General features: G+C 42.5%; 1 protein-coding gene across 4 annotated transcripts; it reads left to right on the forward strand.

Annotated features, from left to right (window-relative positions):
- The first annotated feature begins 578 nt into the window (after positions 1 to 578).
- On the forward strand, positions 579 to 9,095 carry ctns (cystinosin, lysosomal cystine transporter). 4 transcript variants are annotated; one of them, XM_048977242.1, is made up of 11 exons: positions 579 to 820; positions 1,153 to 1,247; positions 1,410 to 1,488; positions 3,139 to 3,226; positions 4,367 to 4,470; positions 4,848 to 4,985; positions 5,116 to 5,215; positions 5,571 to 5,690; positions 5,814 to 5,984; positions 6,590 to 6,707; positions 7,652 to 9,095. In XM_048977242.1, exons 2-11 carry the CDS (start codon positions 1,187 to 1,189, stop codon positions 7,780 to 7,782), a joined length of 1,110 nt encoding a protein of 369 aa, XP_048833199.1. In that variant the 5' UTR covers positions 579 to 820; positions 1,153 to 1,186; the 3' UTR covers positions 7,783 to 9,095. The 4 variants fall into 4 exon arrangements, with proteins under 4 accessions (XP_048833199.1, XP_048833198.1, XP_048833197.1 ...); XM_048977241.1 differs by having other exon boundaries at positions 580 to 820; positions 1,117 to 1,247; XM_048977240.1 differs by having other exon boundaries at positions 580 to 820; positions 1,132 to 1,247.
- Positions 9,096 to 13,940: the final 4,845 nt, after the last annotated feature.

Genomic DNA, 13,940 nt, shown 5'->3' on the forward strand with positions numbered 1-13,940 from the left:
CACTTGATTGCACTCCTATACAGTAGGTGGCGATATGGACTTTGTTTTAGAAAAAGGAACTTGCCTTTATCCAGGTGTTCGGAAAAGATCACCCGTATACCTTACAGTCATAAATCATAAATCCGGTAATTTTAGGTATTTGATCTATTCGACCGGTTGACAACATCATTATTCTCAAGTACATACTTATTTTAATCAGGCGATGAAATATGATGAATATGTAGGGTATTCAGAGAGAGGGAGAGGGCCATCTATAGGGTTTGCAATGGATGGTATGCTAAATAAGCTTATTTGGAACGTTGTTTATCGTCATCTGTGTCTGGGGAAACATGATGTCAGTATGATGTAGAAAGAATAGGATATGATTACGGTGTTCATTGGCAAGTTTACAAGGCACGATACTGTTTTCTTTTCAAGAAACCATACTGAAATTTTAAAGAATTAATGGTGCAGTGATAGTCGATGCAAATGCACGTGTTTTTATTTTTTCATTTGTTTTATTCTGCTTTTGCCCTGTCAACTCAGTAACAAATAGCATTGTTATGTCTGTGCAGTTTTTACAAATATTTGTGACAACTACATCACAGATAGCGGTGGTAAATAATGTTGAGCATATGGCGAACATAGCTGAGGAAGTGAGTTCGCACAGATGGAATATCCGAAATGTGCGGGCTTTACTGAACAAACAGCATCTCGGAAGGTACAAAAAACTATACGTCACCCGCCCCGGGCACAAATCAGCTGACTTTTGTCATGTGACCCGCATGACGGACGCGGAAGAAACAACGTGAAGCCGGACAGTCTGCGGAGTTGTGAGTTTGTAAGTTGTATGTCTGTAAAAATATGGATGTGAGCGTGTGAGCGTTACACATGGAACGGCATGAATATGTGATTAAAATAAAGGCCGCTTTTATTTTGCGAGTTATTTGTATTTAACTTACTTTGTACCATACACTAAAGGAGAAGTATTTGTGTATATACATATACTGTATTACAGTATGTATTCAATGTGTTATGTTGTATATTACGTAAAGATGTGACATAATGAAGTTAAATTCATTGTTTAATGTTTTTCTGTTACGGCGTGAAAAATGAGCCATGTTGCTTGATTTGTAGTTTTTTTTATACCAGGAAAGGGATTTTTTTCTAAAGCAGAAGCCCACAGGTGCCATTTTTAACAGGGAGGATGTCAGCATACAGAGTTCTCTCTACTCTGGCTCTGGTTTTAAGAGTTCTTATGACATGTGGTGAGTTTCTAAAGTACCGTATGGAATATTCAACGAAATACGCGATTGCTTGGTTATCGTGCAGCTAATATTACGCTTTATGGTAAAATTTGAACAACATTACTAATGATGAGTATACAATTATCTGCAGTGCAATGCTGTTTTGGTTTCTTCTCCCTATAGACGCAAATGTGACCCTGTCTGCTCCACCAGTTGTAAGTTTAGTGGAGAATACTTCGCAAAACATCAGTTTTGAGGCAAGGTAATTTATAGAGTTTAAATTGAGAAACGCCATTATAACAGTCCATCGTTATACGTGATTACACCTATATGATAAATAAATTAGAATGTTTATTTTTTAAATGTATTGTGATTACGAAAGTCTGACAGGAACCTGTCATTTTTAAGAAGTCAGTAAGAACATGATACTGTATTCAAAGCTATATTTGCACACCAGTTTAATGTTCTTGTTAAAAATATGCTATACAGCTTGTTATTTATCTAATGGAGGCCACATCATTACAGTATCAAGTTATTCTATTATATCATCTTAAATGTATTTTGACTTCTCTTAATTGTCTTCAGTTGCTCAGTAGAGATTAATATAATCCATATACATTTGTTTTTTTCCCCATATACCCTTTGTATGGTAATACAAATGAATTGTTTAACCTCTACAAAGAGGGATCTCAGCCTATCGACCTGAATGAGAAAATGGCTGTGAAAGTCAGACTTCAATGGGATCAGTCTCAGAGAGAAACAATTTCCCTTTTCAGAGTCGAAGCAGATCCATCTTGTGATCTAAACTTATCGTGGCCCAATGTGTCAGAACCATTCTGGATCAGATTATCACAAAGGGGCAGCTTTAAGACTATTGTTGGAGTTCTTAGAATTCAAGACAATGGGTTGTAATGTTGACCATATGTTTTTGAGGAGTGTGTTGTGGATATTTCGGTCAGATACTGCTGGGGTGGCAGCATGTGTGAAGGGTGACAATATGAAAAGCTTTACAAATGATCCCACAACCACATGGGAAGGAAATTCAGTGATGAATATACTTAAGGTGATTTTTAATATTGAGTTTTAATGATTCAGGCCTTTTACTCCCATGTCACACATTTTAACACACAGCTCTCGGTAAAACATGTATGAACTGAACAATGCTCGTGTGTATAGGTTGCTTGGGTCAGTGGAATAGAAATCAGGACTGATCATCCCTGTAAGTGTAAGCAGCACTGTAAGCAGCACTGTAAGCAGCACTGTAAGCAGCACTGTAAGCAGCACTGTAAGCAGCAGTACTGGCTGGTTTCTTATCTGCTATGGGTTCCTGAAAAAGACTCAAGACTCTGCTCCGCTTGGTGGAAGACTTCAGGAGGGTGTGTTGGAGATCACGCTCCACATGTGAACAGTTACGATTAGTGGCACTACCTTTAGCAAAAACATGAATTTACTGTGCAGTTTCTGTTGGAAACTGCAAAACTGTTTTTCCTGTAGCATTGCACATACAGAAATCAGAAGTGGGATCTGCTGTCTAACCTGCTGTAAATTTACTTGAAGTGAAAGACTGTGAAATGGATCGTGTTGTAAATGGCAAACATAATATTGTAAGCTATGATTTGTGGTACAGTGATGCGGAATGTGCATAAGGGGTGTCAACTAGGCTTACCAAGATTATTGAAGGGTTTCCTACTGTGAGCTGGCTTTGTAGCTGGGACATTTGTATTATTAGTCATTTTCAGAAGAAAGTATTACATGATTGCATCAAGATGGTAGGGCCTTTGTTTGACTCTTTGAAGTACAAGTTTCTTTTTGCGTTGCATTTTATTTCAGGCAGAGCTGTGTTTAGATATTCAGTATATTTTGCCATTGAAGTTGATTACTTAGCAGAACAGTAACTCGTGTTTTTTTTTAGTTCTCCAGTGAACCACACTGTTGTCCTGCACTTCAATGTTACTTATTCTTCTCGAAATATCACCGGCATTATTCTGCTCCCTGAAGAGGTAAGATGTTTTGTGCTGAGGGCTTCTCTGGCATTTCTGTCCTTATTTTTGCCAAATATAGGTACTTTAGATTCCTCCCTTAGTCGAAAAAGGTATTGGCAGACGAATAAGCGTATTTAAATCGTGCATTTGCAGCAGCTGCTGCCTTTTGCCATGTGTTTTGTGCAATGAGTCTCAATACAACTCTATACTGCACAAGGATGGATGGATGGATGGTTGTTCATTAATATTTTTCTTGCCTTTTAATATATTTCCATATGAATTGTGTGCTCAGTGTCCACTTGAAATATGTGATGTTTATACGTGTGAGTTTTGAGGCCCATCGCGGCTTCCTGTGTGTGTGACTTTTGAGGCCCATCGCGGCTTCCTGTGTGTGTGACTTTTGAGGCCCATCGCGGCTTCCTGTGTGTGTGACTTTTGAGGCCCATCGCGGCTTCCTGTGTGTGTGACTTTTGAGGCCCATCGCGGCTTCCTGTGTGTGTGTGACTTTTGAGGCCCATCGCGGCTTCCTGTGTGTGTGTGACTTTTGAGGCCCATCGCGGCTTCCTGTGTGTGCGACTTTTGAGGCCCATCGCGGCTTCCTGTGTGTGACTTTTGAGGCCCATCGCGGCCTCTTGTGCGTGTGACTTTTGAGGCCCATCGCGGCCTCCTGTGCGTGTGACTTTTGAGGCCCATCGCGGCCTCCTGTGTGTGTGACTTTTGAGGCCCATCGCGGCCTCCTGTGCGTGTGACTTTTGAGGCCCATCGCGGCCTCCTGTGCGTGTGACTTTTGAGGCCCATCGCGGCCTCCTGTGCGTGTGACTTTTGAGGCCCATCGCGGCCTCCTGTGCGTGTGACTTTTGAGGCCCATCGCGGCCTCCTGTGCGTGTGACTTTTGAGGCCCATCGCGGCTTCCTGTGCGTGTGACTTTTGAGGCCCATCGCGGCCTCCTGTGTGTGTGAGTTTTGAGGCCCATCGCGGCTTCCTGTGTGTGTGAGTTTTGAGGGCCATCGCGGCCTCCTGTGTGTGTGACTTTTGAGGCCCATCGCGGCTTCCTGTGTGTGTGAGTTTTGAGGCCCATCCTTGTTGCTAGCAGCATGTCCTGAGGTCCATACCAATGTTAATGTAACACTGGTTTGATTATTGAATGCTTTTTGATAGGTTCTGCTGCTTGCAGGAGCCCAATCCAGCAGCTTTGAGGTCCATGCTGAAAAAGTGGGTCAGGTAACCGCTTACCTCTACAGCAACAGCAGTGACCTACTAGGGTAAGTCACCAGAACATGACAGCGGGCAAGTAGGACGCAGAGGAACCGGAGTCATGCTGACAGATCAGCGTTAAAGATTAATGAGAGTTTTAAAGCCCCAGCTAGTAGATGACAAGTAAATATACATTTTACGTTTTGGTATAGCTGAGATCAACCAACTTTAGTCATATCCAACAGTAGTCAGTTGTATTATTACTGAATGATTACTGAATGATTTTTATGTAGAACAGGAGGGCCTTGTAAATTTAATTTAGTAACTTTTTTGTTTTTGTCGTGTAGCGCAAAGAGATTTCGGCAGATCTGCAATGGGAAAGAGAAACTTTAAGACTTGGAACTTGTGTTTGCTTGTCCCAAAAAAAATCTCCTGTTCGTATCAGATTTGCAGCCCGGATCCGGTTCCTGGTCATACGCAGCAGAATACTTGAGATAATCAACCAAGTGATCGGCTGGATTTACTTCCTAGCATGGTCCATTTCATTCTACCCTCAAATATATGAGAACTGGAAAAGAAAAAGGTTTTTCTTTATACATATACTATAGTATAAGCTGTTTGTCTGTAGTTTTCCTTTATTGTCATTTCAAACTGAATACAAATTGGCCATGTATTGACCGGTAACATTTGTTTTTGTTTCCCCGTCTCTGCAGTGTGGTCGGCCTGAACTTTGACTTCCTAGCCCTCAATCTGACTGGATTTATTGCTTACAGCGTCTTCAATGTGGGCCTTTTCTGGGTCCCCTATATGAAGGTAGGTTTTTAACTTGTTAGCTTTTACACGGGGAGTGTGAGGTTTGCAAAGTAAGAGAAGCTTCGTGCATATTTTATTGTGTGTGGTTATATTAAGTAACACAATAAGACTTCAGTGGCTGTATACAGTCCTGGCCTTTCAGCCAAGTTTCAGTGGATGTAAAGGCATCTGCAAGGATGGGGAGGGAGGAGATGCAGGGAGGAGATGCAGGGAGGAGATGCAGGGAGGAGATGCAGGGAGACCCTCTGAGGGCACTCATTGCAGGGGCTCACTTCCTCGGGGTGGGGGCATATGTGTGCAGCCCATACAGGGGATATTATGTGTGCTGATAAATGTTGGGATTTTCTCTTCCCAGGAGGAGTTCCTGAAGAAGAATCCAAATGGTGTGAACCCAGTAGATTCCAATGATGTGTTTTTCAGCCTGCATGCGGTGGTGCTGACACTGATATACATCTGCCAGTGTGCGCTTTACGAGGTAAGCGGCCCTTTACGAGGTAAGCGAGCAGCCATTTTGCTGACCATTTGCCTGATGATCTCTCCATCTTCCCCCAATGAGAAAAAAAATGGCAGAATGTGACTCTTGTTTTTTGCCTTTTAGAGAGGTGGACAGAAGGTGTCTAAGGTGGCCATTGTTTTGCTGGTGATCGGCTGGTCATTTGCTCTGGTTACTCTCTTCCTGGCTCTGGCTGGCACCATCACATGGCTGGAATATCTCTATTACTTCTCCTACATTAAGTTAGGTGTGACTCTGGTGAAATACATACCACAGGTATACTTGTCTGTTGCTTGCTGCTCTATATTTTGTAGGCAGTTCAAATCGTATTGTGATTACAGGGCTGCCAGCTCTCACGCATCTGGCACGACACTCACACTTTCAGACTGTCACGCTCACATCAGAAATTTTAGGGCAAATCTATGTTATTCCATTATAAACCTAAAATTAGCTACATCAAAAGCACTGGGCCAGTGTGCAACCCCCACAGACCATTTACAAGGTAAATAACTCTTACATACGTGTAAATGTGTGCAGACTTGTCTCAGATTGAAAATCTCACTCCATCCAGCTGACCAAAGTTGGCAACCCTGTGATTAATGCTAAGTAATAAGTGCGATATCTGGCCATTTTAATTCATGTTATTATTATTAGCTGATGACCTTGGATGAGACGTCATGATTTACCTCATCTCTGAGCTCACGGTCTTGTTGTGAAGAGCTGCCTTTCTCAGCCATACAGAAGCTCTGATCCTCATGCCACTTAACGCCGTAACATGCCTTGGATCACAGCCCTGCCTGGCTCTGCATGCTGCCAGTAACACGGCAGTCTTCCTTTGTTTACTCGCGCCTCACTTCATGGTAGTCTGTCTGTTCCCTAAGGCTTACATGAACTATCAGAGGAAAAGCACTGAAGGGTGGAGCATCGGGAATGTCCTGCTTGACTTCACTGGGGGCACTTTCAGCCTTCTGCAGATGTTTCTGGAGTCCTACAATAATGGTGAGGTTCAGTACCCTACGCTGCATCTGGCGTGATACTCACACTTCCAGATATAAATGCATAATCTCCAGAGGGAGAATCTAAGAAATCAGACTTGCCACCTTATCCTTGATGTCCTGTGAATCTCCCGCAATGTGACGGCACCCTTCTGTCACTCTCAGATGACGCATAATGTCCTTGTCATTATGCTGTTCACTGGTTGTAAAATTACCCGGCAAGAAGTTTTACTGCCGAGACCCCGACCAGCACTATGCCTGAGTGGTATTTGATCTTTAATACTGTCATACCATCCAGACATTAGACCACATTATACGGTATTTTATAAGGTGACACTATTCTGGTGAGCGCATGGCGGGGATATTTTTGGCCAGAATGAACACGGTATGTAGTATCACCCTAACCCTACCCTGCCCAATCTGGCAGCCCAGCTCCTGGCTGGCCTTCATCTGCCTCCCTTCTGACCAGAACCTGAAATGGTTCTGTTAGGAGAGGAACTAATGGCAAACCAAAGTTTGATAGCATTCTGCCATCCATCCATCCATCCTCCAGCAGCCTATCAAAAGCAGGGTCACAGCTGGCCCTGTAGCCAATCCCAGCAGTACAGGACGTAAGGCAGGAGTGCAGCCTGTGGGGGATCAGTCAGTTATGGGGCAAACATAAACACACACTTCCGAGAGTCTGCATGCCTTTGGACTGCGGGAGGAGCCCAGGATACCAAGGCCCTCCCGCCTGGCGCAGGGGGATGTTGCACACTCAGATACAGACAGAGTCAAGGTGACACTCTTGTATGTTTTCCAAAATCATTTTCCAAGAAAATAATGGAATAATCACTGGGTACTGCAACGAACAGCTACAGGGTCTTGCGTAAAGCAGATAAACCTGAGAAATGTATTTTTCTACCTCTGTGCTTCAGTAAATACTGTTTGGTTTGTGTTTATTTGCAGATGAATGGCGGCTGATTTTTGGGGACCCGACGAAGTTTGGCTTGGGCGTATTCTCCATTTTCTTTGACGTGGTGTTCATGGTCCAGCATTACTGTCTGTATCGGAAACAAGAATACCAGTTACTAGACTGATCTCCACGGGACAAGGCATCTGCGAACTGGGACCAAACTATCAACGTGAAGCAGGGCATGGACTCTCATTGTCACCAGAATATGAATGAAGCACTTCAATCAGCAAATCACGTCAAATGAGATGTTTCTTAATGAATATTTTTGGTAAAACGATGGGCATTGTTTTGTAAACGCCACTTTGAATTTTTACATTAGTGACACTGAGGTTTGTTCCCTGTAATCTTGAATGAACTTGAAAACTCTTTATGAATGATTTTTGTAGCTCTTTTTACCTGCAATATTCAAAGAAGGGTTTTAAAAACTCGGGAGAGCTGTTTACCAATGACGGTAAGAAGCTTCGGTTGGGCTCCTTCCTGGATCTTTGTCAACCTCCCTCTGTGTGACATGAGGGCTGTTCCCGGTAGTGCAGTCTGCAGCTGGAGGGAAAGCTGTGAGCCTGGCTGCATGGTGGCAGGGCACCGTGCTGTTCTTCCTGCTGTTCTTCCTGCTGTTCTGTTCTTCCTGCTGCTCACCGGCGTCCAGCTCTGTGCGCTCGGCCCTGAAGTGCACGCAATGCTGGGCACAACGTAAGAAGGAAGAACATTTGTCGTGTTTTGTGATACTTTACAAAACGCACCAAATTGAGAAATAATACCAAAGCGTGCCGTCTAGAGGGGCTGTTCATCCCCTATGGTGTCACTTCAGGAAACCGGGGCCGGCTGGCCTCTGCTCGTGGGCCATCTGGTGGCACGAGGTCGGTGATCAGCTGACATGGCAGCCGCTCGCTGAAATCCAGCTCCTAGGTTTCACTCCTGGCACCGGCTCAGAAGAGTATTAATGTGTTTCCACAGCGGCGGGTGTTGTGTGATACTGTGGCAGATTGGAGGGTGTTCCGGCCTGTGTGACCCTCCCCAGCTCCAGACTCACAGACTGAGAGCTTTTACACACAGCTGGCTGCCGTTTCCCTAACAAGTGGTTTCTGAGTATAAGGACCGGCTGTGGTGTTGGGAGGGGAGCGGGGGGGAATTACTGCAAATGTGACATGACATGAATACTGACTTCTGTTAAAAACATACGTAAGAAATGGCCATTACTGTGACCTTGGCTGGTGCCTCTGGGATTGTTGGTTACCTGATTCGCAGTCTGTTGATGTTGCAGGCTCTTTGCATTAACACGGATACAGCCTGAAGCGATAACAGAACACAGATCGAAACCCCAAGCTTCTCCTGCCATGTTATGTGTTTTCTACCTATTTTTTCAAGAACACTGCAGATGTTTTCAAAATATGCAGAATTTTTTTTGTTGAATAAAAATTTCCATTCCTTTTTCCAGAATTTCTTGAAAATTACTCTGCCAGCGTCACTGACCCCTTAAAGATGAACAAAAAAAAAATCGAAACTGACAGATTTTGAAGTTTATCCAAGAAATACACGAGAACAAGTAGGCCTAACATGAGATTGTATATTTTCTGTTGTAAAAACACGAGCAGCATGCATGCAAATCCTATTGCAAATCTCCTTCTGTTAATGTTAAACTGTGTTTAGACTACCTCCAGCTTCTACACTAATAGCTGGGGGCTAACTGTGGGGGGAGCAAGCCATTACGAAGCGCTGTGCAGGTGGTGTATGTCACAGTCAGTGAGGATACCTGTGGTACTTTAGTACCCCTGAAGGTGAGCTTGTGGCTGGGCCATGGAGTGTGTCATCCTTGCTGGTCCTACAACTCTTCCATCAGCCTGAAGTAAATGAAGGTATTGCTGAGTTCCAGGCAGGCTGTACTTATAAATGCCAGGTTCTTGTGAAGTAAAAAAAATGAGACTAAGATGAATCATTTCAAAATTTTCCCACCTTCAATTTGACCTATAACCTGCACAATTCAATTGAAAAACAAATCTGATTGGGAGAGCTTACAAAGCATCAAAGGGATCTCATTGTAGAAAGATATGTCAGGAGATGGGTATAAAAAATTTCCACAGCATTAGATAAACCATGGAACACAGTGGAGAGTCATCGAGAAGTGGAGGAAATATGGGACAACAGTGACGCTATCAAGAACTGGACGTCCCTTCAAAATTAATGAAAAGACAAGATGAAATCTGGTCAGGGAGGCTGCCAAGAGGCCTACAGTAACACTGAAGGAGCTGCAGGAATTTCTGGGTGTGTCCTACATGTGACAATCTCCTGTATTCTCTATATGTCTGCACTATGGGGTAGGGTCGCGAGATGGAAGTCTTTTCTTACAAAGTTGACAAGAGACGCCCTCATAATCTGACATATTTGGGGCACTTTTTCAAGGAAGAGTGGGCAAATATTGGCAAGTCAAGATGTAGACTCGTATTCAGAAAGTCTGAATGCTGTAATTAAATCAAAAGGTGCTTCAACAAAGAATTAACTTAAGGGTGTGCAGACTTATGCAACCAGCTTATTGTACATTTTTTACATATTCTTCCAGACACCACCAGACCCAGTTTTCCTATCTCACAGCATAGAATTATGGGTATTCTTGCGTATGCCACCTGATTTTCTACTTCCACTTGGCTCAACAGCCTTCTAGGTTTTCCACATTTGCTCACTGGAATTCCTCATGTTGCCCGTCACGGGGAGGTCAGCAAACTGTATATGTGCCATTTTTTAAAGATGACTTAAATGTCATATCATACATTACACAGGTATCCCCTGTCTAACGTCCACATTACCTTAAGAAAAGGATGTCAAACAATTTGGGCGTTGATTGAATATTTCCATAGTCACTTACAAAGTTATGGTACTTTGCTCTGCCATAGTGTAAGATGTCTTTCATACTGTACTAAGTAGTTTAGATACTTTGCAGATAAATAAAATATAGGTAACTGGAGTTCTTTGCAGTACTGTAGCATTATACACAAGGCAGCACTGTACAGTACACTGTCTGTTGGCTGAGAACGCTGCCTACAGCCTGCCTGCTCTAAAATGACATTTCGACAAGTGAAATGATCTCACCTTCCTTGCACTGCTCATGCTAAATATTTAAAGGGACATTGCCGCTGGGTTTTCCTCCAGTGTCGATATATGCATGTCATCTTAAAAACAGGCAATTTAATCAGCCAGATAATATATCTGCGTAAGGTAGGCCATGTATGCAGCACTCCTGTGGTTCTTTTTGTGGCACAAATGCTCCTTGTGACAATCTTTGCAACTGCAGATTCTGCGGGGTGTCTTTGAGGAGCTTTGAAGGTATACAGTGTTTCATACTTGTGTTCGTGCTTTATGTTCTCTCCCAGCTTCAGTGACCTATGCACGGTCATGTAATGTGCAGTTCCAGTGATTCCTTCCATTTGCGGTCATCCTTGTAAGTGTATAAAGGAAAGAAGCAAGAACATTTGGGGAGAATCATGTCAGCACACTGCAGAAGATTCTAGAGAACCAAAGCACACTTTTGCAGCTGTTCCTGATGATATTAAGGACCTCAGATGTGCACATCCATCTTCCAGCCACTTATCCAGTACAGGATGCTGGGGGGCCTGTCCCAGTCCATACAGGACATAAGGCAGGGCTGCTCTCTGAATGCAGTTCCAGTCCAGCATACAAAGAGCAATTTATTGCATGTGTTTGGACTGCTGGCGAATTCTGGAAAACCAGAGGCAAACTGTATAACAAAAGGGCGACGTGCCAAGAAAGCAAAGGAGGGCTATGAGCCCCTGATCTTTGGGATGTCAAGCAACAGTGGCACCCATCTGTGTGTGTGACCAAATGTCCCCCACAGTGTAATCAAAATCATTTTAATGTTGTGGGGGGACCATTTTTCAGGTAAAACCTAAAAATGCCAAAAGTCTCATATTTTGTTTGATTACTCATGGTTATGCTTAGTGCTGGGTAGGGATTAAGGTTGTTAAAAGTAGATTAACGCTAATGAATAAAACCTAGAGGTTCTGACACTTCAAAAGGAGCTCATTCAAAGTGACTGGAGAAGTTTCACTTACTTCATTATGTGCATCACGTTTTATGCTATACATACAAAAGCGAAAATGCTCTTCTTTTCAAATATTATTTTATAATTATTTGCATACTATGCTGCAGATTCACTTTTAGCACGAGGTGGCGATCCAGGGTAGCAAATATTAATTGGACTATGATAAATGTCCTGAAACAGGCAGACAGAATGGGCCATTTCTGTCTTTCAAAACTAAGGACTGTTAATGTTTTAAATTGCTTCATGCTAATTGGATGGTAATATTTGGGGTTCATGCTATACTCTGGGTCGGCATTAAAAGCATTTTTGTATTTAACAAATAGCCAGTTAAAGGTGGCACGCTGCCTCGGTGTTCAGCACCCTCCCACGGACGGGTGAATCTCGCCTGTGCAGTTTGCACCTCTGCATTGCCCCATCTTTGGAAAGTCAGCCTGGCATGGTGAAATTGCCCATTGTGTGTTACCCTGTGATGCACTGGTGTCCTCTTCAGGATGCTTGGTGCTACTTCAGCTATAGGGAGATGGCTGGTTGGATGATGATGTCGGCACGTATCTCGGCACAGATCTCGTTGTGTCTTGAACTGTACTTCCTGTTTTCTTGGTCCCCGTTTATAGCTTAGCTTATAAAAATCTTTTTAGTGTTCTCAGCACATGCTAATTTACTCACAGAGCTGTTTTTTTCCTTTATATGTCAGACGTACTGCCTGATATGTGAACGCTTCTGAACATCGATGATAACAATACTGGCCTTTGATCACTCCCCAGGGGTATCAGTTACAGGGCTTATTCTTGCCCTGTGAGTTAAAGGACTTTCTCTAAGGCTAAATGTAGATCAAAACTCCGTGGGGCTTATCTATCCAAAGATAGGCTGGTACGATACCCAAAGGAGAAATGAACTCTGTTACGATTTGTGTTATATGCAAGCGTGTAACCCAGTCAGCCCCGCATTAAAGCTGATTCCTACAACTATGTTTGCTGCAATTATTTGCTTAATTTCCCAGAAATCAACAAAAGCAGGGTGGTCGGAATTACCCAGCTGCTGACCTGGTCTGAGAAGTTTGGTTTGACTGGTCCATACAAATCCATTATGATGCAGCAATACAAACAGCATTCCTGTCGCAGCTTGACTTTATTTTGTTTTTAAGCAGAATCCATGCCAAAAATAAGAAAAGCTAAGTGCTTTTTAGATTATCCGAGAACAGTGAGTCCGTACTGTAATATGAGAAAGCACAAGCGAAAGTAATCGTGATATGTGAGGTGATCCAATTACGTGCAGTAAGTCCAAAGTGAAGTCATGTGGAAAGATGAGTTTTGCTTTAGTGTTAATGTACGATTCCATTTCATTCTGATGTTACTGTTAATGGATGTGAATAGCATACCGCTGAATATTATCTTTGTTTAAATATTTCATACTGAATGAAGTTCAATATATGAAAGGAACATTAAATGAAAATTTCAAAACAACTATAAGCCATTTGACTGAATTTTAAATGAAACTGCATGTATTAGGAAGTGATGTATAGGTGTTTTTGATTAAACTTAATGCAACTATGACTTTTCAAAAGTAAAAAAGTAAAGAAAGGAAAAAGCCGACTTAAGCTGACTTTTTATTGTATTGATCGGAACCATCCCCATCTTGGAGATTCATTGTTGTAGTTTTGGCTTTTCATTAATATCAAAGTTCATTACAATTACTGCGTATATGACCTCTATGAGGGAATTTATTTTGTCAATTATTATTATTTTTTTTAATTCTTGCGAAAACTTTAAGTCTGCCAAGAAGGAGGGGTGAGCTTCAGGGGGCTGAAAACAGGGGGCGGGAGAGATCATAAAAGGGCCCTGATCAAATCCCAGGCAAGAGAACTTTCTGGAAGGAGCTCAAACATCCAGCTTTGTTACTGCTTCTCATTTGAAGAGTGTAAGTACCTTTAAATTTTGTCAGTCATCCTCCTTGTTGAATATCGTGAGCACAGTGGTTTGTATATATCATTGTATAATTTTAAGGATAATAGTACGTACACTACAGTATCAGATATCATAGTAACTCTGGTAACTGAAGTCAATGATAAGACCCAAACCAGTGCATTAATTTGCAGCCTATCACCATACATTAGTTATGGAAGCCGAGAACAGTCATGGCTGCAGTTATTCTGTAAATGCAGAGTAAATTATTACGAGTTAATTATTTCATTATCTTGAGATAACAAAGCTTGTATTATATTATATGTTATA

This window comes from Brienomyrus brachyistius, chromosome 15, assembly GCF_023856365.1.
Source record: "Brienomyrus brachyistius isolate T26 chromosome 15, BBRACH_0.4, whole genome shotgun sequence".
Lineage (NCBI taxonomy): Eukaryota > Metazoa > Chordata > Actinopteri > Osteoglossiformes > Mormyridae > Brienomyrus > Brienomyrus brachyistius.